The 24591-nt window shown below is 35.2% G+C and overlaps 1 protein-coding gene across 4 annotated transcripts in view; it reads right to left on the bottom strand.

Annotated features, from left to right (window-relative positions):
* The window catches only part of LOC121378471 (RNA binding protein fox-1 homolog 2-like), a 130117-nt gene that overhangs the window by 104822 nt on the left and 704 nt on the right, over positions 1–24591 (bottom strand). For 3 of the 4 annotated variants that reach the window (XM_041506649.1, XM_041506651.1, XM_041506652.1), the window contains exon 1: positions 24481–24591. This exon is cut by the window's right edge and continues 704 nt beyond it. In XM_041506649.1, coding sequence (XP_041362583.1) covers positions 24481–24591 — 111 coding nt within the window. Of the gene's footprint in view, positions 1–10641; positions 10675–24480 lie in introns of all 4 variants that reach the window. The other variant, XM_041506658.1, reaches the window with a different exon arrangement.

The following is a 24591-nucleotide window of genomic DNA, read 5'->3' as shown; positions in this document are numbered from 1 at the left end:
GAAAAATACTGCAGCAGAACCACCAGAGATAAAATAATTAGTGACTTCCGATTCATCCACCCCTCCCCTCCCCTCCCGCAAATCAATTGTGGAACAACCCTGATTTGATAAATATTAATATTATACAAGATTCATTTAAAAAATAAAGAAAGACATAAAACTGTCTTTTGCGGAAGAATAAAAAAAAGTCTTATAGATAAATTAAAGTGGTCAAACCTTATGTCAAACAGTCTATGACTCTTATTATTGAATGCAGTATCCTTTGTTCTTCAGTCATGCAAACTCGTTATCCGGATGGCAAGTCTATGATCTGTTGCATGCATGTAGAAAAGAAAAGCAATGGTTTGATTGTCCCGAGTTAATAAACGTGGTTCACTTGCATGGTTTATGGGTGCCTCCTAGATACATACATGTGATGTACATTCCTGATGCCCGACACCAGTTGTCTGGACACAAAGCCTGCTATAAACACATCCATGAAAATACTTCACTGCGGCCTCCAGTCCAGGCCGTTGATAGCAGCGTCTCCTAGGGTATTATGTCAGGTAACGTTTGTCACAGGTGAGTTAACGAGAGGTAGATTACACCTGAGCGGGACCTGTTACTTGTTCAATGAGCTGATTAGTCAAGGTATGGCAGCCTGACTCATTAACTATTGAATGCTCTTAGGTATTTTAAATGTATAAAAATAGAGAATATAATGACACAGAAAAATACTTCATTCAGAACATTTCATGTCAAACAACATTTATCGACATGTAACTAACAGTAAATAATAAAGAAAATTACTTCAATAACAATAACAACCATTCTTTACAAGTTTAGTTTGTAAAACTAAATTAATTTATGCCTTAAAAAAAGTAGTTTACCTATTGCTATAAATAAATACACAATTTTTTATTTTATTATTGTATATGATTACAGAATCTATTTAAGATTTTATAAAAAAATATACTGATTAAAATAAAAAACCCATAGTGCTATTAATTGGTATACAATAGGTATGGAGCACCAGCTGAAACAGAAGTTTTTGTTTTGTTTAATGACACCACTAGAGCACATTGATTAATTAATCATCGGCTATTGGATGTCAAATATTAATTCTAACACGTAGTCATCAGAGGAAACCCGCTACATTTTTCCTAATGCAGCAAGGGATCTTTTACATGCACCATCCCACAGACAGAATAGCACATACCATGGCCTTTGATACACTGGCTGGAACGATAAATAGCTCAATGGGCCCACTGACGGAGATTGATCCTAGACCGACCACGCATAAAGCGAGCGCTTTACCACTGGGCTATGTCCCGCCCCAGCTGGAACAACCCAGAGGGTTCACGAAAGTGTATATTAATCCCATGATTCATAATGCTCCCCAAGGTAAAGGGTTTCGTATCATAATAACATGTTCCCAACTAGTAGTCTTTAAGAAGACTACCATTACATATATGCAATACATTTTCTTGTTTAAAATATCAGCATCTGTCTATCAAGTGTGTTTCTGGTCATTCTAATGTTTGTAGTAATCCAAAGTAAGAGTTCATCTCCAAATAATTTTGTAGGCGCGACAAAAAAATATATCTTAGGAAATAAAAAGAACTTTAAGGTAAATTATCTGGGTATAAAGTCAATTTAATTTTAGTGGTAAAAACAGCCATATTAGATGAAAACATCTGACAATGGCAGCTAACTTGGGACAGTGCCTTTAAATTTTAACACTGAGCCACCTCCCAATCTCCAGCTCCAATTAACAGTCATCATGTTCAAGTATTCATTATAAACAGTACTATCAAGTGCTTGTGCAATATCATGTACAATGTCATTACAATATAAATTATCATTGTAGTTATACATGTATATTTTGATATTTGTTACAACAAACAAGTGGCATTAAAGGAAGGACGCACTCAACACGTTTTTATTTATGGTTATATGGTGTCTACACAGATATTGGACTACACAGATATTGGACTACACAGATATTGAGGGAGGAATTAAACCCACTGTTGCCACTTCATGGGCTATTCTTTTCGATTAGCAGCATGGGATCTTTTATATGCACCATCCCACAGACAGTATAGCACATACCACAGCCTTTGTTATACGAGTCGTGGTGCACTGGCTGGAACAAGAAATAGCCCAATGGGCCCACCGACAGGGATCGATCCCAGACTGACCATGCATCAAGCTAGTGCCTTACCACTGGGCTATGTCCTGCTCCCAGCTGAATGGATGCACCGAGGTGGTTCAATCCTACGATGCAAGCATCTCAAGGAGCACTCAACCAACTGAGTTAAATCCCACCCGTTGAAACAGCCAAGCAAAGGATGGATGGTGATTTTTAAAATAATACTTTGTTAGGATTTAAGCTGGACACCAAAAATTAATAGCAATTTGATGCGAAAATCTGTAATTCAAGTAAGATTTAGCTAAACAGAATTATGTTTTAAAATATATACACTTACAAATGACACACAGCTATCAAATGAGCTTTTTAGTGAATTGGTAATGATGTACCTTTGACAAATTCAACTTTTAAATCACATTTGATGATTAGGTGAATGGCAGCTTAAACCCTGTTCTATGACTAACAAATTAATATAGTCAAGTAACAAGATATTTAAGTGATGTTTGGTCTGTGGTATTTATAGTGCATTTATAAAGATCCCACACTGCTATCAGTTAAAATAACTCCCTTCACATTCATTCACACCGGCCTCGGTGGCGTCATGGCAGGCCATCGGTCTACAGGCTGGTAGGTACTGGGTTCGGATCCCAGTCAAGGCATGGGATTTTTAATCCAGATACCGACTCCAAACACTGAGTGAGTGCTCCGCAAGGCTCAATGGGTAGGTGTAAACCACTTGCACCGACCAGTGATCCATAACTGGTTCAACAAAGGCCATGGTTTGTGCTATCCTGCCTGTAGGAAGCGCAAATAAAAGATCCCTTGCTGCTAATCGGAAGAGTAGCCCATGTAGTGGCGACAGCGGGTTTCCTCTCAAAATCTGTGTGGTCCTTAACCATATGTCTGACGCCATATAACCGTAAATAAAATGTGCAAGTGGTTTACACCTACCCATTGAGCCTTGCTGAGCACTCACTCAGGGTTTGGAGTCGGTATCTGGATTAAAAATCCCATGCCTCGACTGGGATCCGAACCCAGTACCTACCAGCCTGTAGACCGATGGCCTAACCACGATGCCACCGAGGCCGGTCAAAGAAATGTTTAATCATAATAGTAACCTTTTTATATCACTTATAAAATAAATACATATATATATTTGTGAGAGGACGTCATACATTTTCAATACAATATAAAAAAATAAAAAATAATGATTGATAAAAATTAAACACGAACAAATCAGTTTAACTATGGCCTCAAGACAAAAGTGTCTACACTATTATCGTGTACCAAGCAATTATTTCACTTACGATCAACTTTATTTTTTTTTTTTTTTTTAAAACATCTACAAAGAACTAGTCGAGATCAGTCTTTCTGAGAATACAGGTGAATTCATTTAATTGTATATTGATTTATATGACAATTCGGCTACTTGCATGCTTAGAGACACATTAGCGCATTTTAGATTATGCTTGGTGCAGGAGTTGAAATAATATGTTGAGGTTTAGGGAACAACTGGTACCCAGGATAAGTTATTACGAGTTGTTAGAGTAATAGGTGATTAGCCCCCCCCCCCTTTTTTTAAGCATCTACTGAAAAAAGTGGTTGCTAATAAAGACCAAGTATTTCATCACACATAGGTTATCAATACCAAATAGTAATGTCAGTTACTAAATGCAACATTAAATACATATGAAAGGTCCACGGGAATAACCTATATCACATTTTTAGTAAGGTGATAAATATATATATTTTTTTTTAAACATTTACAACCCTGCAATCACTGAATATTCATGAATAAGAAAGTATAATTTACCAACTACTTTTAATGGCCTACCATAACTATAGGTTTTTAGTTTAGTATATATCATTGTGACCGTGACATATGTGATGGTTATAAAACTGACTATCTTTTTGGACATCATATGTTGTTCCGTGGACCCTATACACACACATGTATATAAATATACATATTGAAGGTTTTTCAGGTTGACATTGATTCCCAGTCTGAGGACAGGAAGATAATTAACAAGAACCAAAAGTCTTACCACATGTTCAGCAGGGACAAACTGTAGCAGTGTTTGTGTGACACACATTTCCACAATTATGACAGTTGCTACGCGACACATAACCTTTTGCAAACTTTTGCATGTTCAAGTTGACAGCCCCACAAACAGAAGAGGCCATAAATTGGCTACTAGTGATCTGAGCTATATTATTAGTTTTCTGTTGACAAACTATGGACGTAAATGCCATCCATCAGGCAGCAAGAGTTTAGTGTTTATCAAGACAATGACCTGGCTTATAGAAAATAATATGATCCACACACCTTTAGAACAGTTGACTTTTTTTTTTTATATATACCTTTCCCCAGAACAATAGACCATCATTATGTGGAAACCCATACCAAATATGAAAACCATCCACTAAAGGATTCATGGGCTTAGAGGCAGCAAGGGAACTTTTTACTGGCTAGCAAGCTTAAACCATCCCACAGACAGCAAGAAAAACACATACCATGACCTTTGACCAATTGTGGTACACTGGCTGGAATGAGAAAAAACCCAATCAGTTCAATGGATCCACCAAGGTAGCTCGATCCTGCGACGCAGCCACCTCAGGCAGGCACTCAACCAAATCTGAGTTAAGCAAGCTTTAATATTGAGTTTAACCAACTGTTGACATAGGTCAAACACCTGGCAAGATGTAGCTCAGTGGTAGAGCCACATATAGTCCTCAAATTTGGTGCATTTGGTCATAGGATCAATTGCCCATGGTGGACCCATTGTTGTTTTACCCCCATCTCAGCTTGTTCCCCCTTCACTGGTATGTCAAAGACTGTGCATGGTCCTGTTTATGGGAAGTGTATATATGTATATAAAAGATCACAAGCTCCTGCTTCAGGTATCTGGTAAAAGTAATCTGACAATGTGCATGCACTGGCCTGTGATGAAAATGTTTGATCAGACAAAAAAAAAGTTTTTGTTAAAATGACACCATTAGAGCACACTGATTTATTAATCATCAGCTACTGGATGTCAAACATTTGGTAATTTTGACCAAGTTTAAGAGGAAACCTGCTACATTTTTCCATTATGCACCATCCCAGACAGGATAGCACATACCACGGCCTTTGATGTACCAGTCGTGGTGCACTGGCTGGAATGAGAAATAGCCCAATGAGCCCACCGACGGGGATCGATCCTAGACCGATGAACGTCAAGTAAACCACTGGGCTGTGTTCCGCCCCCTTGTTCTCAGACCAATTTATTAAGCACCAACTAAAATTACACATTGACATAAAGGTCTGTGGCAGACATAAATAACCACATGTTTCTTTGATGGACACCAAATAACCATACATACATGCCGTTTTAAAGTGTGCCCAGATGTTAAAAACAAACATTCCTTTCATACAAGACAGAAATAAAAATTCACTTGCACTGTGCTTTGCATACATGACCCAAAAAAAAAAATTGCAATCTAAATCCACTCCCAAACACAAATGCATAATGGTTACCAATAAAGCCTTACTAGAATTGTAGAAACTTAAGAAATAGCTCAGACGGTTTTTTTTAAATGGACAAAAAGACAGTTTCAAATTAAACCATTATAAAGATGTTCATGCTTCCATGATCACACATGCCACCCAGTAAGTTTGCGCATGAATGAACATCATGTTGACAATCGACTTGGGCACAACAGAAAAATCTTGTTGATCAATATCACAAAGGCCAACATCACTTTAGAACGCATTTGAACAAATGTAACTATTATCATTCTGTCTGAGATTTTGTGCAATCTCGGCTTCACTCATCCATAAGGTTTTGAAATTTTGGTTGAATGCAGGAGTTTTCACTGATTTTAATATAAAATTTGTAGTACTGTTTGTATACTGTATTACTATATTTAAAATATAGAAGCAAGCAGTGCAGTATTACTTATTGCGGCTAGTATACATTTTCTCATTAAACCAGCTGGCAGACTGCCAGATTTTGGCTCGAATCTTCCATGTGAAGGTAACATTGTATCGTATATATGCTCCATGATTGTATTTACAACCACATTCCATTAATAAGTAATTTAGTCTTCGTCTGTTGTTTAACAATACCTGTGCATATTTCGAACACTGGCTATTTGGTGTCTAACAAATTGGTTATATTTTGACACATAAACAAGGGAGAAAATTCACTGCTACCAAAATGCTGCAATGTGTCATAGGACAGTAATTAATAAGAATGTTTTTCTCTTTTTTCTATTAAAGATGTTAACATTTCAATACCGGTAGAGATTATGTACATGAGACTTTGTAATACCAGTAATACAACATATTAAAATTATTCAAAATAATAATAAACATGCAAGAAAGCACTTCTAAGAATGAATTAATACATACTGAAACACATTCTATAAAAATACACAATGTAACACACCTTGTAAGAAAAAATGGACATGTAAAAATTCAATTTATAACATTTTTGATGGAAGAACTGACAACATGCTGTTCCAAAATAACAACTGTTAAAATAGATATACATACATGTTATCTATAACACATTCCATTAACCATGCAAAAACAAATAGTGAAATAAAACATCTGGAAATCATATTAACTATGGCATGCTAAAACTCAGTAGCTTGAACTAGTTTTACATGCTGTGTAAAATACAACTGGTAATTATTAGGTTCTACTTGATTTTTCTTTTAAGGGGATGGACTGGGGGTTACAACTCAAATTGAGTACCTTGCCTGGCTGTCAATATGGATAAATTGGTAACAAGCCGAGTAGTATTAGGGTACTTGCAACACTTTGGGCAGTGCATACCCCCAAACCCCCATGAAAAACACAATATAATAACAATCTTCATGTAGGTCCACTATTGTAATAAAAAGGAAGGAAATGTTTTATTTAACAACACACTCAACACATTTTATTTACGGTTATACGGCGTCGGGACATATGGTTAAGGACCACACAGATATTGACAGAGGAAACCAGCTGTCGCCACTTCATGGGCTACTCTTTACGATTAGCAGCAAGGGATCTTTTATATGCACCATCCCATAGACAGGATAGTACGTACCACTGCCTTTGTTACACCAGTTATGGAGCACTGGCTGGAACGATAAATAGTCCACCGATGGGGATCAATCCTAGATCGATCGTATATCAGGCGAGTGCTGTACCACTGAGCTACATCCCGCCCACACTATTGTAATAAGGAATGATTAACTTGTGTGGAATGCAGTTTGACAATGTCTATTTTTAACATACCACACACACACAGTTGACTTCAAATACTGCACATCACATACATGTATATATTATTTGTAGAATAAAACGCAATTTGTTAAAATGAAGGTGCTTAATGATTACAGAAATCAATCTTTGGGGACAAATTAACCTGTACTACAAAGCCACCTGTCTTATGGGTTACCTTACTATTGTTTTAAAGCATCTAACACAGCTCTCATTAAACTGTATTATAGGCAGCCACCGGTCTTGAAAGGCCACTTATCTTATCTTGCAATTAACAGTTTTGACAGCACTTGTATGTACCTAAAGAACCATTTTAAAAAAAGATTAACATTAATGTACATACCTGTCTACTAATACACAATCAATTAAGATACATGCACCAGTATACACTCAGTTCAACAAATCACTTGACCAAAATCCACTGGAGGTCAAATTGAAAAAGCTCATACATAGGGCTCAGCATACGCAGATCTACAATAACATGTCTGACTTCCTTGGGTTCCTTGTTTAGACATACAGATACAGAGTAGAAATAGTTAATTATTAATAAACTAATTTTATTGCCAGTTGCAATCCAATCATTTAAATGTGTGATGAACAGAAACATGATTTACATACATGTACAATAATAATACAACAAAATGGAATAAAAAAGAAAAATTAAGAAACATTTTAAAAAGAAGAAAAAGTATTTGACCTGGAAACCAATGTTTGTTTAATAACACCTCAGCATATTGTTAAAGTTTGTTTTTTGTTTAACGACACCACTTGAGTCACTAATTTATTAATCATCAGCTATTGGATGTTAAACATTTGGTAATTTTGACAGTCTTAGAGAGGAAACCCACAACATTTTTTCCTTTAGTAGCAAGGGATCATTTATATGCACCATCCCACACAGGATAGCACATACCATGGCCTTTGATATACCACTCGTGGTGCACTGGCTGGAACGTCAGCATATTGTTTTATCAATGGCTATTAGTTGTTAAAATGGGTCTAGAGCATTAAAAAAGAATACCTGCCATGTTACATACCTGTGCTAACACTTTCAATTAGAAATAGTTTTTCTATGCTACCCCGTTCAATTAGAAGTTTTTCTCTACTTATTTCATAAACAAGTTAGGACAGCAAATGATTCTGGCTTTGACCAAAAGCAACGCAAGCTGAAAATCCTTAAATGGTGCTAGGCGAGCAATCTACACTTAGGGAGGATGTATGTAGTCCAGGCATCCCGATTACCTGAATACTTAGGGAGGATGTATGTAGTCCAGGCATCCCGATTACCTGAATACTTAGGGAGGATGTATGTAGTCCAGGCATCCCGATTACCTGAATACTTAGGGAGGCATCCCATTACCTGAATACTTAGGGAGGATGTATGTAGTCCAGGCATCCCGATTACCTGAATACTTAGGGAGGATGTATGTAGTCCAGGCATCCCGATTACCTGAATACTTAGGGAGGCATCCCATTACCTGAATACTTAGGGAGGATGTATGTAGTCCAGGCATCCCGATTACCTGAATACTTAGGGAGGCATCCCGATTACCTGAATACTTAGGGAGGATGTATGTAGTCCAGGCATCCCGATTACCTGAATACTTAGGGAGGATGTATGTAGTCCAGGCATCCCGATTACCTGAATAGCAATATGCTGTAATATAATCTACTTTGAATCCCGCACCCCATCCCAACCAGTGTCTAATGGCATGTACAGCGGAACCCAGTAAACCAGACACCACAGGACCAACTAAAAGGTCTATTTATAATGGATGTCCAGTTTAGAGAGGTTCAAATATTTTTGAGGGAATGCTGGTTTACTTGATGGTCAGGTTTTGAGTAGTTTTACAGTATATCAACGTGCTCTGTTACTTCTCTGAACCACTCTTAGTCCTAAGAGCACCGTAAGTGTATAACTACCTTATGCAACTAAGATGATCTTAGCGCTAAAATCGCTTCGTGGAACGGGCTCCAGATTCTTTAAAACCAAAGATCAAACAATCATATTTTAAAATAATTAATCACACTATCATTTCTTTCCTACCACCAAGCTTCATCGTACTCTTATTCATCTAGATTATAAATAACGATTACATAACTTTCAGCATACATGCAGGTACATGCGGTTCAATAATCAAGTAAAATAATACATCAGGATTAATTACTTTTATCAGAGTTCGCTAATGACTGTTATATAAATGGCAACAGCAATTAATTGAATTTGCCCTAATCTCTTTAAAAGAAAGCCTTTACATATACAATGATAATGAAAATTGGGTGTAATTATAAGAAAACTGGAAGAGTATAAAGAATACCAGCTTCAGTGGCGCAGTGGTTAAGCCATCAGACTACAGGCTGGTAGGTATACAGGTTCGCAGCCCAGTACCGGCTCCAACCCAGAGCGAGTTCTTAAGGGTTCAATGGGTAGCTGTAAGGCCACTACACCCTTCTCTCTCTCACTGACTACTAACCAACAAGCAACTAACCCACTGCCATGAACAGACAGCCCAGATAGCTGAGGTATGTGCCCAGGACAGCGTGATTAAACCTTAATTGGATATAAGCATGGAAATAAGTTGAAATGAAAGGAAATCTATAAAGACTGTAAATTAATATTGGTCAACAAATCAAACTTCCAAAAAAACCCCCAAAAACACAGAAAAACCCCATCTGCCTTATTAACTGATTTTCTAAATTTGGTACAGGTATACTTAAATATCTTCATGTATATGTAATACCTGTATGTAGATGGAGAAAAAGCTTTCGATACTGGATTTCCCAAATTAAAAATCTAAATTGGAATTTTTTTCTTCTTCTAAATCTATCAAATATAATCTGAAACATAGCATGCAATCACAAAATTAGTAATAAAAAAAGAAACAATTATTTTTAATTTTTAGCCTAGTTATGCATTTGCCATTTCTACAAGTTCTGAGATGTATGCAATAAAAACATCATGTACCAGTATTTCTCATACAATATAATATATTACTTCTGTACATGCACAAAGCATATAACTTTCATTTTCACCACTGTCAATGTCAGGTATTAGTTAATGCATGCGATCAACCGCAGAACTTCAGAAAGCATGCTCAAATGAAGGAAAATATAAAATCCCCTGTCTGGTCTCCAGCACATTCTCAAGCAAAAATGTCGGCACCAACACACGCATGCATGAAAAACACACGACGTTAGGAGATGCGTAATAGCCAGGCACACCAACAACACCACTCAAAACAAAAGCACATACCTATTAAATCCTTGGCCACATTTGAAGGAGAAACTGTAACACAATGCAACTAAATGAAAGCATTATCTAAAAGGTCAAGATGAATACAAATACAATTTTAAACTGAAAGTATTAATTACCTAAAAAGTAAAGATATGATCAGTAAAGTGAAAGCATTATCTTAAAGTTGAAAGGTAATTCAATAGGACTTTAAACAAAGATAAGATGAATTTATAATCAGAATATGTATGCATGTTGTTGAAAACTTGTGTAACAGACTAAACGATCATGCAATATTTATGACCATTTGTAACATGTATACTTAAGAAATTGAATACATTCAGAGATAAATATAAGATGGAAGAAACCAATGAGAACATGCTACAATCGATGTGAATAATATATGACAATGGCACTGTTGGTATAAATGGCACTGTTTGTAGCGATCACAGGAAAATTGAAAGAAAAAAAATGTTGATGTGTGAGGTCAAAATCTACGCAAGCACTAACCAGACTAGCAATATATATATATATATATATATATATATATATATATATATATATATATATATATATATATATATATATATATATATATGAAGGTTCCACAGGAATAACCTGTGATGCCAGTGATATTTTTGAATTTTTAAAGTTTACAACTGGAATATTTATACCAAAGAAAGCATAGTTTACCAACATATTTTAATGGCCTACCATAATTATAGGTTTTTAATTTAGTTTGTCATTGTGACTGTGACATATAAAAACACTATAATACTGATTATCTATCTGGACATCAAAGGTTATTCCTGACCTTATAATACTGACTATCTATCTGGACATCATAGGTTATTCCTGACCATTATAATACTAACTATCTATCTGGACATCATAGGTTATTCCTGACCATTATAATACTGACTATCTGGACATCATAGGTTATTCCTGACCAATATAATACTATCTATCTGGACATCATAGGTTATTCCTGACCATTATAATACTGACTATCTGGACATCATAGGTTATTCCTGACCAATATAATACTATCTATCTGGACATCAAAGGTTATTCCTGACCATTATAATACTGACTATCTGGACATCATAGGCCATTATAATACTGACTATCTATTTGGACATCATAGGTTATTCCTGACCATTATAATACTGACTTATGTATTTGGACATCATAGGTTATTCCTGACCATTATAATACTGACTATCTGGACATCATAGGTTATTCCTGACCATTATAATACTGACTATCTGGACATCATAGGTTATTCCTGACCATTATAATACTGACTATCTGGACATCATAGGTTATTCCTGGCCTTATAATACTGACTATCTGGACATCATAGGTTATTCCTGACCATTATAATACTGACTATCTATTTGGACATCATATGTTATTCCTGACCATTATAATACTGACTATTTATTTGGACATCATACGTTATTCCTGACCATTATAATACTGACTATCTATCTGGACATCATAGGTTATTCCAGTGAACCCATCATATGTTTTTGGCCAAACAATATAATCATGTAAGATATAACAGTTACATTATTAAAATAACATTTTACAATGTGATCAAAGAAATTTATATATTCTGAAATGCTATATGCTTCTCCACTCCATGGTGTAAAGTACATCAAATAGAATGCTACATGAAGATACTGGTTTATGCTCTAGTGTATCAGGTAAGGAACAGCTTATTATAAGCAGGATATATATATCCTCAATTATTACCAAAATTATAACAGATATAAACAGCTATGCAAATACAGCAAAATAAGTAAAATGATAACACAAAGTTCATAGTTTAAATTAAATATTTTGAATTTTTAAAAAATTAATTTACGTGAATTCTTTTTTAATAAAGGTAAAAAATAAAATAACATCAAAAGAATATATATGCATATTTTTAGATCATATTTTCCATATCCCAGGGTTTCTGCCAGAAGGAACGAAGGGTAAAATGAAGTAACATAAAATCTTGGAAATTAATGGATACTAGGGTTTCTGCCAGAGGGTAATTTGTTTGCAGATTGTTTTTTCTTAAGTTAACCTTTTGACAAAATTAATAACTCTTATCATTACTGTATGATTTTCTTAACCCTAACTCATAAACGTAACCCATTTTCTTTCTGATGGAGGCCCCCTCATACCCCTTGTTGACTGTGGTTGCATTCAATTCCATAGCACCATACCCAAAAATTTCTTTCTGGCAGAAACACTGGATACATTTTTTTAAATTTTGAAAGATGATAGTAAGAGAACTGCTGTTTAAAATTTATGTAAGTACATGAAATGTAGTGTCCAATTTCAATATAAAATCCATAGCCACCTAGCAGGGGCATTTATGATCCGATTTGGTGCTTTCTGCCTGAAAATAATTTGAAGAGACACATAATAATAAATAAAAAAAAGCCAACTATAATTGTCCTTTACTAGGGAACCTGGGTTTGAAATGTTTTGGAATTTGACCTTGTATTTCATTCACTTTCAGTGTGCGATTTTGGTTTAAAAAAGTTAAGTGTCATGAGGACTCCCTGTTTGCAAATCTTTAGAGCCCGCCATCAACCCAGCGAGCCCTGCCATGCATCTCCAGTAGAACAGAAGATACACTAAATGTTTTGCACAAAATCACAGAAAAGATCACTATTCAAGACTGTGCTTTCCTAGGATTTTGAGATGTATGCTGACCGTGTCATTTTGAAGAATCAATGTGATTTGTACAAATAATTTTTACGAGCCATGTGGGCTCGTATGTTAGACAAGCTAGAGTCCTACATGATTTTTGTGAGCACTGGCATCACAGACTCTCCTCAAAATCGCATACTGACTTTGACACAATTTGAACAGCAGTGACTGTGATCTATCAAAAATATTACTATGTCACATAGATTACATATACATCTATTAATTGTCAAGATTTTAGGATACATAATTTTACCCTCAACACCCTCTGGCAAAACTCATGCTTTGGACCATACAATACATTATAAATGGTTAACATGAATTGATGCACGTACAAAGCATTTCTGGTGACAAGCTACAAATGTTTTGTTTATACCAGTTCAACAATGGTTGAAGCACACAGCAATCCCGCAGGCAGTTTCCCTTTCACCTGAGAGATAATTATTCGAATTGATCAGATTAACACACACACACACAGAGAACAATAAGAAAGCCAGATATTTGCACGTGGTCTGTGTAAACACCAATTGGTCATGGACCATGTATGGACATGGGAAAGCGAGTTGTGTTGTATTCACAGTACATGTAAATAATGAGCTTCAAGAACAACAATTATCTATATTAACATGGTTAAAATGATACCTTATTGATGCCTACGCTACAGTATGTACCACATATTAAATACTGACATACAATACCAGTGTTTCTGCCAGGAGGAAATTTTTGGGTATATGGCTGTATCAAATTGAATGCAACCACAGTCAACAGCTAGGGTACATGGGGTCCTCCCCCAGAAAGAAAATAGGTTAAGTTTAGGCTTAGGGTCAAGATAATCATACAGTAATGATAAGAGTAATTAATTTTGTCAAAAAGTTATCTTTAAAAAAAAAAAAAAAAAAATGACAGAAACCCTGAATATATGTATACTTGTATTATGTAGTGTCCTGTTTAAAAGAACATTGTCCTGTTTATAGTACTCTCCCTTTGTCTGTCCGTGTATCAAGACTTTAAATTAGTTGGTAAAATAAACAGAATTTAACATCTGCAAGTGTCAGCTTATCAATTAAAAAACTAATTAAATTTGGCATGCATTCAACAATTCAGGCTTTTTCTTCTTTTTATTTTTCTGTCTTTTTGTTGTTGTTGTTGTTGTTCCACCCAGTGCACCATGACTAATATATCAAAGGCTGTAGTATGCGCTATCCTGTCTGTGGGATGGTGCATGTAAAAAAAAATCCCTTGGTACTAATGGAAAAATGTAGCAGTTTTCCTCTCTAGTTGAGAGGAAACCTGCAAAATGTTTCCATTAATAGCAAGGGATCTTTCACATGCACCACCTTATCTCTAGACAGAATAGCGCATACCACAGCCTTTGATATACCAGCTGTGGTGTACTGGCTGCAATTAAAAATAGACTAATGGGTCCACCGATGGGGATCGATCCTTAGACCAACCATGTATCAGGTGAGTACTTTACCACTGGGATATACGTCCTGCTCTTCAAGCACTCTAAGAGTAGTTAGTTATTGTGAGACCGTTTTATGATCTGGGAAAGTGCAGGTAGGCATTCCAAGTCAATTTATAACTGCTATTGTGTGTATACCTCTAGCTACAATTACCAACTTGTATATTACACATTGTCACTGTGGCACAAAGCGCAAGAGAGCCAAAAAAAAATGCATTTAAGTTTACAAAATTATGGCACATAACGTTTGGACCTCATTCTCCACTGCCTCAAGTGTTATATAATATTTGAATGGCCTCTCTCTTTATACTTAATTTAACTATGTACTGAGGAATCATTAAACAAAATGTCCGACCCCACAACTCATCTATATGCACAATCTGCCTTGGTGTGTAGGGTAAACAAGGTATCTGTTACACGAAACTTTTTCGGCAAAGTCAATCCAATAAGCAAGTATACGTGTCCAGATACAGGGCTTTAGATTGCAAGAAAGGGCGTGTCCAACATAAGCAAAAGAAAGAAATGTTTTATTTAACGACGCACTCAACACATTTTATTTACGGTTATATGGCGTCACATAGGCTACTCTTTTACGACAGGCAGCAAGGGATCTTTTGTTTGCGCTTCCCACAGGCAGGATAGCACAAACCATGGCCTTTGTTGAACCAGTTATGGATCACTGGTCGGTGCAAGTGGTTTACACCTACCCATTGAGCCTTGCGGAGCACTCACTCAGGGTTTGGAGTCGGTATCTGGATTAAAAAACCCATGCCTCAACTGGGATCCGAACCCAGTACCTACCAGCCTGTAGACCGATAGCCTGCCACGACGCCACCGAGGCCGGTCCAACATAAGTAAGTTCAAATGTTTTCACTGTAGATATTAGTCTGTAATTAGATTAAAATAATTTGAAATGCATTTCTGAATATGCACAACTCTTTACCAGCTATTTTAATTATTGCACTAAAAAGACCTTGGTGTGTTCGGAACAGATAAAACAAAAAAAACACCTGTTGTGCCCAAATTAGAACTTAGAGAGATCTAAAGCCGTGAGATAGCAATTTTGATCTTGTCATAAATTCTGCTTGTCAAACTCTAAAAACCAAATTTACAATAAAAGTCAAAGCTGTTATGTGACATAGAAACAGTAAAAGATTCTACCTATACACGGACTGTTATATGTTGTTGTTTGGATATTTCAACATGACAATTTGTGTACATATTAGTACATGTATCCCACAGTATACATATAGTTAACTCATACACAAGCCAGCCTGGCTGCTAATATACCTGCAGATAGATCCTATAATGTCGACTGTTACTGTCATGTTAACAACACAGTAAACAGTGTAATATCTCCAGCAAACATTTCTAAGCCTGAGGAGATCAATATACTCATACACGTGTCTTTTGAAAAGTGTGTAAATCACAAGAGATGTGATCAACTGGAGAATGTTATCTGCACAACATGATGACCTGCTACAACACCTCTACTTACAGTGGTGTAACCCTTGTCCTGATACACATCGCTAGGTTAATGCTTTACACTGTGTACAGATTAGGAGTCGCTCAAAATGAAATCAGCTTTGATAAACTCTGACCGTTGAGAGTATAGGTTATGGGGTTTTTCAACTCATTATTTAAGAACAAGTTTGTTTTGTTTAGTGACACCACTAGAGCACATTGGTTAATTAATCTTCAGCTATTGGATGTCTGGGATGTCAGATTGGTAGTTCTAACATGTAGTCTTAGAAGATAAAAGCAACATGTTTCCATTAGTAGCAAAGGGTCTTTTCTATGCACTTTCCCAGACAGGTCAGACAACTTTTAATATACCAGTCCAGATATCGAAAAAAGCACAATGCCTGCATGGTAACCAGGGTTTCGGTCAGAGGGTAAAACAGGTATAAACTATGGCCTGGCAATGACACACATGTCTAAACAGCACACAACTGATCCAAATTTATTTTTGATAAAAATATTTTGTGGTAAACTACCGTTCTCAACTTTTTTAACATGTCGTTACCTCCTCTTAACCTAACCGACTGTTCTCCACTTTAATCAAAATGTTCATCTGTTTTCAATACACACATTGGCATTAACCATCTCTTCCTTACCCATAGTTTGTATGCTTGAGAAAATGTTAATAATAGAGAACCAGTTGCTTATACTTTCATGCAATAAATGTAGTGTTTTCCCTAGCTTGTTTTAGCATGGTGCAGCACCATGCCTCAATAGTCTAGCACAGTGTTCTCGCTGCTCCATTTAAGCGGGGTGCCCCGCCCCGCTATTCCATTTTGCTGTCCTCCTTTCACGTTCCCCACCCTCCTTTATTTTTGAGCGCCCCTCTTTATTTTCCAGCACCTATCTCCACTATTTCCAAATGCAATTTTTTCCACACAAAAAACAACGATCAGTCTGTACACTGGACATCAAAGGAAACAAGCCGCGTTGTGTACGAAAAAGCAATTGACGAAACATTTACGACAGTTACCGTAACATAATTTAACAGTATTTTTAACAGATTCTATTTTGTCTAATATCTGTATCCATTTGTATGTTTGATAGATACAATAAAAGTTATATTTTATGTAAGCAATGAAAACATTTCTTTTTTACGGATTCAGCAATCTCCTATTGAAAAAAAACCCCTCTTAATTGGCGCCAAATTTGTCACGTAATCAGAACGGTCATTCTGTCTTTTGTTTCCACTCACTATCGTTTGATATTTTGTCCTCAGTTGCAGATATAATTGGTTGAAACTGATGATTTTTACTTTCTGTTATTCTGTTTATTCAGCAGTTCTTTATAAAATATTGTAAACTTTTCATTTTGAGGGGATATGAATGCTTATAAAAACAACGGAAGTGGTAGTGTTTATCATTAAAATCATTTATCTTGAGTGCCAAATAATATATAAACCACCTTTACAAAAACGAAACTACTTTTTATCAGCTGGAGATAATATTTTCAATGAAGATGGAAATAACAAAAATGTATCAGACATTAGGAGATAACTTTACAAACATCTTTATTGTTTTTCGTATATCTTGAAATCTTTATTAAAAATAATAATATTAAAACTTTAATCGGTCCAGCAAAACCGGAACTGCCTGTGAATGTCAGAGCGATATCATCTTCGGTTCAATTAAAAGATGAGGGTTTTTTTTATAAACCCATTTGCACTTTTTTGTAGGCAAAATAAGGAGTATGTCTTTTCTCAAAGTCTACCAACACACAACAATATGATAACCAAACTACTCCCCCCACACCTTTTTTTTTTTTTTTGCTTTTTGTTTATTGGTGGGTTTTTTTTTTTTTTGAAGGGTGTGATGCCGACCGGCCACCCTCCTTTAATTTTCACCCAGCAAGAACACTGTTGCACCATCTTGCCTCAATCAGCGCCATGCTGCCCTGAGATTAAATAAGCCTTTTTCAGTAATTAGTTCTAAAATTGCCTTTATAAAACACCCAAAAAGGTATTATTAATTAATAAAATATGCCTTTTATATGTTTTGCCATTCATTTATTAAAGCAAGCACATAAATTACATTAATGTTTATTTTAATTTTTTTTTTTTTTTTTTAATGAAAAACAAGTGCCCCGAAAATGGTGAAAATGCCCCAAAAGTGTTTGGTCTACCATGCATTGCCTAATTTCTAGGGAAATCACTAAAATGTTTATGTCAATCAGCAGGGTATATCAAACTGAATATGTCCATGTATTTAGCACTTCCAATTCTTACTCCAGAACGTGTCATATTTCAAGTATATATATTCCACATGAACATAAATATCCACTGGGAATTTTTGTTTGGTATTTAAACCAAATACTACTAATACTTGACTGAAACAGAGATCCCTTTTCATTATATAACATGCCACTTGACTGAAACAGAGATTCCTTTTCATTATATAACATGCTATGTACATGTCATTTTAATTAGGATATACTAATTTTTTTTACTGAATGCACGTTAGTTCATCCCATACAACTTGTCACATATCAAACTATATTATACATAAACATGCTATTCACAAGGAATTCTTTTTAGTGAAATAAATACTAGTAATACTTGACCGAAGCGGAGGTCCTTGTTCATTGTAACATGTATTTTGAATTAAGTACCCAGAAGCAATCTGAATTTATGGCTACCACGACCATATAGCTTTCAGTTGGATGTGTATATTCTTTTGTACATAATACAGTCCCAAAAGGCAGTTATGATGAAATTTATCACAATGAACTAATGCCATGTGTACAGAGAACTCTATAAATGATGAATACATATTCCCCAGACATTAATAACGGTGTCACGAACAGTGATCGCAAATTGAATCCTTCCTTTCAGCAGCGACATACTTTCCGTATGAAACATGGGTAGAATACAACCATGACAAAAGAGTAACTAAAGCTCTGAAGTGCAATATATACACTGCCATTGTGGCAAGTGGAAATAATGAAAACATGTGAACATAATGGAGAAATAAAGTTCTCTATATAAAATGTATGTTTATTACCCCAGTGGTCAGTTACAACAGGAAAACTAAGTTTCATATATTCTCACTGTGACTATATCGTGTTATTTGACCAGTCTGATTACTAATAATCTTGTCAGTACTTAGTATCATATGATATCACAAATGGTAAATAAGCAAAGTGGTGCCATAATTTCAGCCCTCACATTTTCAGTTCAGTATTTAGCAAAGCTGATGTAAAAACTGAAGTGAAATTGATTCACACAAGCAAATGTTTTGTAAAAATATCAATCAAAACCTATATTAGGGTCAAATGATCTATAATGAAACTTGTAATATGTATTTAAAAGTATCATAGCACAGTGACATAAAAAGCAATGTAATATTACTGATTAAAGTTACAGACATTTTTTTGTTATTGCTGAGGCAGTGTGCATACTATATAACTGAAACTTAAAACTTCAGCAATGTTTATATTTGCTGAGGCCAATTTCTGAAAGTTCTACAAGAGAACATACATCTATATCTAGTGTGAAAATCTAATAAAATAGACATTTTGTTTCAGATTTGTTTGTGAAAGTGTACAAAACAAAGTTATGTGTGTTGATGTATACATGTATGTGTAGTTCATATGCATCTACAGTGAAACCTCTGAAAACCGGATCCTCTGTAAACTGGAATTCCCTCAAAACCGGATGTTTTTCGTGGCCCTTTTTCAAATATCTGAACAGAAGCAGGGCTTCTAGATTATGGTAGCCCCACTTCCATGGCTAGTGATATTCAATGTTGGGCTAGTAAATAACTACTGTAACTAGCCTGACAGCTAGTGGAAAAAAAACACCTTGTGAAATGCTGCATTTACATGTTTTGTAAATGTGAATATCCTGCCCCCTCTTTCCACCCCCAATCTAAGGATTTGTAAGCCCTATCTCCCTCTTTAGGTGACATATCTGATTATTACTATTATTAAAATTGTATTTATTTAAAGTAGGGCTAGTGAACTTTTAATCATTGCTAGTATATTTTTAAAAGTACTGATCCCATGGCTAGTGGATTTTTATAAAATTCTAGAAGCCCTGACAGAAGAGAACCGATCTGAACTGGATACCTCTTAAAACAGGATTTTTTACTTGGTATTGAGGGTGTCCGGTTTAGAGGAGTTTCCCTGTATAAACAAAAAGAGTTTATTTTGGATGAACTAAAAAAATAGCTTGGATAATAATTTTAAAAAACAAACAAAAAAACCCACATGATGTCAGTATCAAGTTTATGTACCTATTAAATTTTACTTGGGACATAAACTTGATAACTGGTAACTTGTTTGTCATACTCTTTATTTAACATGTAAACCAGCATGATCTCATTCTTCTACAGTGACAGGTAATTTCCCGGGTTATTAAAATCTGCCCCAGCCACATGTTGTCTACTCCACATCCAGGATCTAAGACACCATGAATACGCAAGCTGTTTATGTTGTAATTAACACTGTGTATAAGAAATGATTCAGTGTTGTTGAACAACTGCAAATGCAAATGCAAAGTTACACAAAAATAACATTATTCATTAAAAAAGTTATGGTTTGCATGGGTTTGAACTTTGATATAATAAAAAAAAAAAAAAAAAAAAAAAAAAAAAACCCAATGTAATTTAAATTTGTATTATTGTAACAAAGAAAAAACAATTTATGCATTTACATTATTCATAAAAAAATGTGATGTTTGGGTTAACAAAAATATACTTAATTTTATTCTAACCAAGAAAACTCAAAATCTGACAAATGTAACCTTTCTGTATATAAATACAATGTTTGTGGTTCTTATAATTAACAGGCCTTCACAGATTCACAATTTGCATAACATTGTGCAACCTTTTTTCATTATTAAAAAACTAAATATTTAAATGAAGCATGTGAAACCGATCATGAATTCAACAAATTTTACATAGTATTAGTAAATCAATTATGCCATTTGGAATAAAAATGCATAACCTAAAATTATGGTTTAACTTTAAGCAATTTGTGGAATGCATTTCGAAATTCACTTTTTGATGAATTTATTATAAAATAAATTCTTCGGCATACATGATATTCAGAATAATGATCATATGTGTATTTTTATAAAAATCACAACTTCATTAGAATTTTAAAGTGCTGTGCCAGATGTATTGAACTATATCAATCAAGATATTATTTAATATGATTAGAAAATTAAAAAATAATAATTATATACTGGTATATTTTCCATTTAAAAATATTCCCCTGAAAAACAGAACCAGCTGAATTCGTTTCGGGAATTTCTGTAAGATTTGATCCGTGACGTCACGAAGGGAACTCCTTTCGATAGTCGGCGCCATTGTTCAATGCTTCTTTTGTGTTTATTATGGTTAAACAGTGTGTTGTTGGCGGCTGTAGCAATACAAAAGCCGATAAATTTAGTCTTCACGCATTTCCTAGTAATGTTGCTGTGAGAAAGCTGTGTGTGAATTTGGTTAAAACAACGTGGAAATACTGGACAGGAAGAAAACGCCAGAGATCGTTGCGACAGCAGACACTTTAGTTTCGATTCGTCCGAACTGGCTTGTCGGCTTAAGTGAGATATGGGAATACCATGTGTTATGGCTTTTAAAAAAAGATGCCGTACCAACAATTTTTCTGCGACACAAACAAATTACAACAAAACGACGCCATCCACACCGAAACGACCTTGGGGTGCATATCGTCAATGTCCCAAATTGCGTTATGCTTTCTACTCCGGTCAGTTTGTTTTCTCATGCACGAGATCCGATTTGTTGTCGTTTGCATCTTGTTCATTTGTGAGATTTTTCTTTACAGTTCGAGAACATTAAAACAATAAAGTACAGACAAGTAAGTATCTATAGCCTAGTCCGTCCCATCCTACAAAAATGTAGGGGTTTTTTTGTAAAAAAAAAAAAAGAAGCTAATTTTGTATGCATCTTAGAAAACAATCGGCTCAGAAATAAATGACTTGTAAATTCCATACTATGAAAATAGACGTTCCCTGTAAAACAGACTATAAATACATTAAATTAATTTTACTATACGTCCCACAGAGAAAACCTTTTTTCATACTATGGAATGTGCTATACGTTATTTATTCCTGAGCAGACTGTTTTCACAACTGCACAAAAAAAAATAGTATTGTCTTGTTATTTCCAAAACACTTTTACATCTTTTTTAACGTCAAACTAAACTGAAATTATTCACACAAAAAAACATCTTCATAGATGGATGGGACGGACTAAAAGTCGTTTTTGTTTATTTTTTAAAATTAAAATAAGTTATTTATTTCTGAGCAGACTGTTTTTAGAACTGCACACAAAAAATAGTATTGTTTTGTTATTTCCAAAACACTTACTTCTTCTTTTTTTTTACGTCAAACTAAATTGAAATTATTCACATAAAAAAACATCTTCATAGAGGGATGAGGCGGACTAAAAGTTGTTTTTGTTTATTTCTTAAAATTACCAATATCGGGTCCACTTGACTCGTAGAATTTAAGAGTTATTTACCGTCTTTTCTACTACATCACAAGTATTAGAACATACAGTGTAGCAAAATAATTCGCACGAAAAGCTAAAGAACAAAACTTGTAAATTAGTGGTAAGCTGTCTCCACGACCATTTTCATCGTCATCTGTCAGGCCGGTGGTTCGTCGGAAGATGTTCCAGGTTTAAACTGATAAGGCATTATTTGTTGTGTTGCACAAATATTAGTCCAGTCGTCATTACTACACTATTCATCATCGAAAGAAGAATAGCATGATCAAGTTTGGCAGTCGCTGTCGGTCCCACTTTCGCTTGCGCTGGAAGTCATCTCGTAAGTTTCTGTGAAGCGCGTTCCCTTCGTGACGTCACGGCTATTTACAGGCAAATGTTTTTACCGAGAATTTTACTCGGTCGTTTCCGGCAGTGTTCTACAGGAGTGATGTTTTAATACTTTTATGGGGCATTTTTGTAATTATTGATTTACATATTGATGTAAAATATTATTGCAATGAATTAAGAAAGCATTTAATTGTGGAATTTGAAATTTTAGTGTATGGTCTGGCACAGCACTTTAAGATTGTTAAACCTGCAGACTGCTTAGCTAAGAAAACATTTAAAGGATTTTTCAATTAGGGCTGTGCAAAAGCCTCAATTGGTTAAGTGTAGGGTGAAGGCTGCTAATTTACTGTGGTAGGCATGTGAGATTTTTTGTTTACTGTCCTTTCGTTATTTTAAATTAAGGACTGTTTGCCATTTGAAGTTATTGTAGGAAGTATCGTAATGTGTTTCAGTGTATCTTTTTTGTCCCTATACATGATATGTAATATTACTGTGTTTCTCAGGGAAGATTTTGTTCAGTATCATGTCGTGATTCGCTACGCAAATTTCAGAGATCGCTACACAATTTTAAAACATTAAACAGTAGTTTCTAACCAATTTTTAGTTGACTAGAAATATCACTAATCAAGATTTAGAAAACAAAATGTTCCCTATTCCTAGTCTTAACTGCCCCATAGTTATTTTAAGTTAAAAAGACTGTATTTCAAGTGCATAATTTTGATAGTGCATATGTCACCATAGTTACCAAAATAACATGCTGATCACATGGAAACACTGCTATTGATAGAATCAATACTTAAATTGACTATTTTTTGCAACTTAACTAGAACAGAGCCATGATACTGGGGGGCAACTCCAGTGGCAATCGGCAATGATGTAGAGATTGTCATGGAGATTTTAGTTCTCCACAGCACCTTTTTGTCATGACCCTCCTATTCAGACTTTTTCTTCAAAAGCATGTTTTTTTTGCAGTGGACATTTTCTTAATTGTAGGGGTTGGGGGGGGGGGGGGGAGTCACTAATTTAACAAAAATTCTATTCATCACTACATTTGGACACAAATTAGCAACTGGGCAGTTTGACAGTGTAACCTACCTGAAAGTTACAGTTTACTACCCTTTAATTTGACATCCATATCCAAACCGTGCAACACTGCCAACAGCCAAAATTTAAATTCCCGGTTTTGTACTTTGTTGTCGAACCGAAAATACACAATAACCAGCTGAACGCACGCTATGTTATTACCCACTACAGACGCCTGCTGCAGCTGTGTCTACCCTTAAAAACAAAGACATGGCGAAGCGCACCTTTCCTTTGTCGCCGGGTGTCATTCAATGAAAAAGCTATCAATCGAATTCTTACCTCTCCGCTACCTCTGTTTTCTTTGTTTTCTTCGTTAATATCGCTTGTCCCGTTCACTCTCACGGTCGTTTGTGTACTGGAGTTGTCGGTTTTCAAACGAAAGTCCGATTT

Source organism: Gigantopelta aegis, chromosome 8, assembly GCF_016097555.1.
Source record: "Gigantopelta aegis isolate Gae_Host chromosome 8, Gae_host_genome, whole genome shotgun sequence".
NCBI lineage: Eukaryota > Metazoa > Mollusca > Gastropoda > Neomphalida > Peltospiridae > Gigantopelta > Gigantopelta aegis.
The sequence above is the reverse complement of the archived record's forward strand: the minus strand, read 5'-3'. Positions and strand labels throughout refer to the sequence as shown.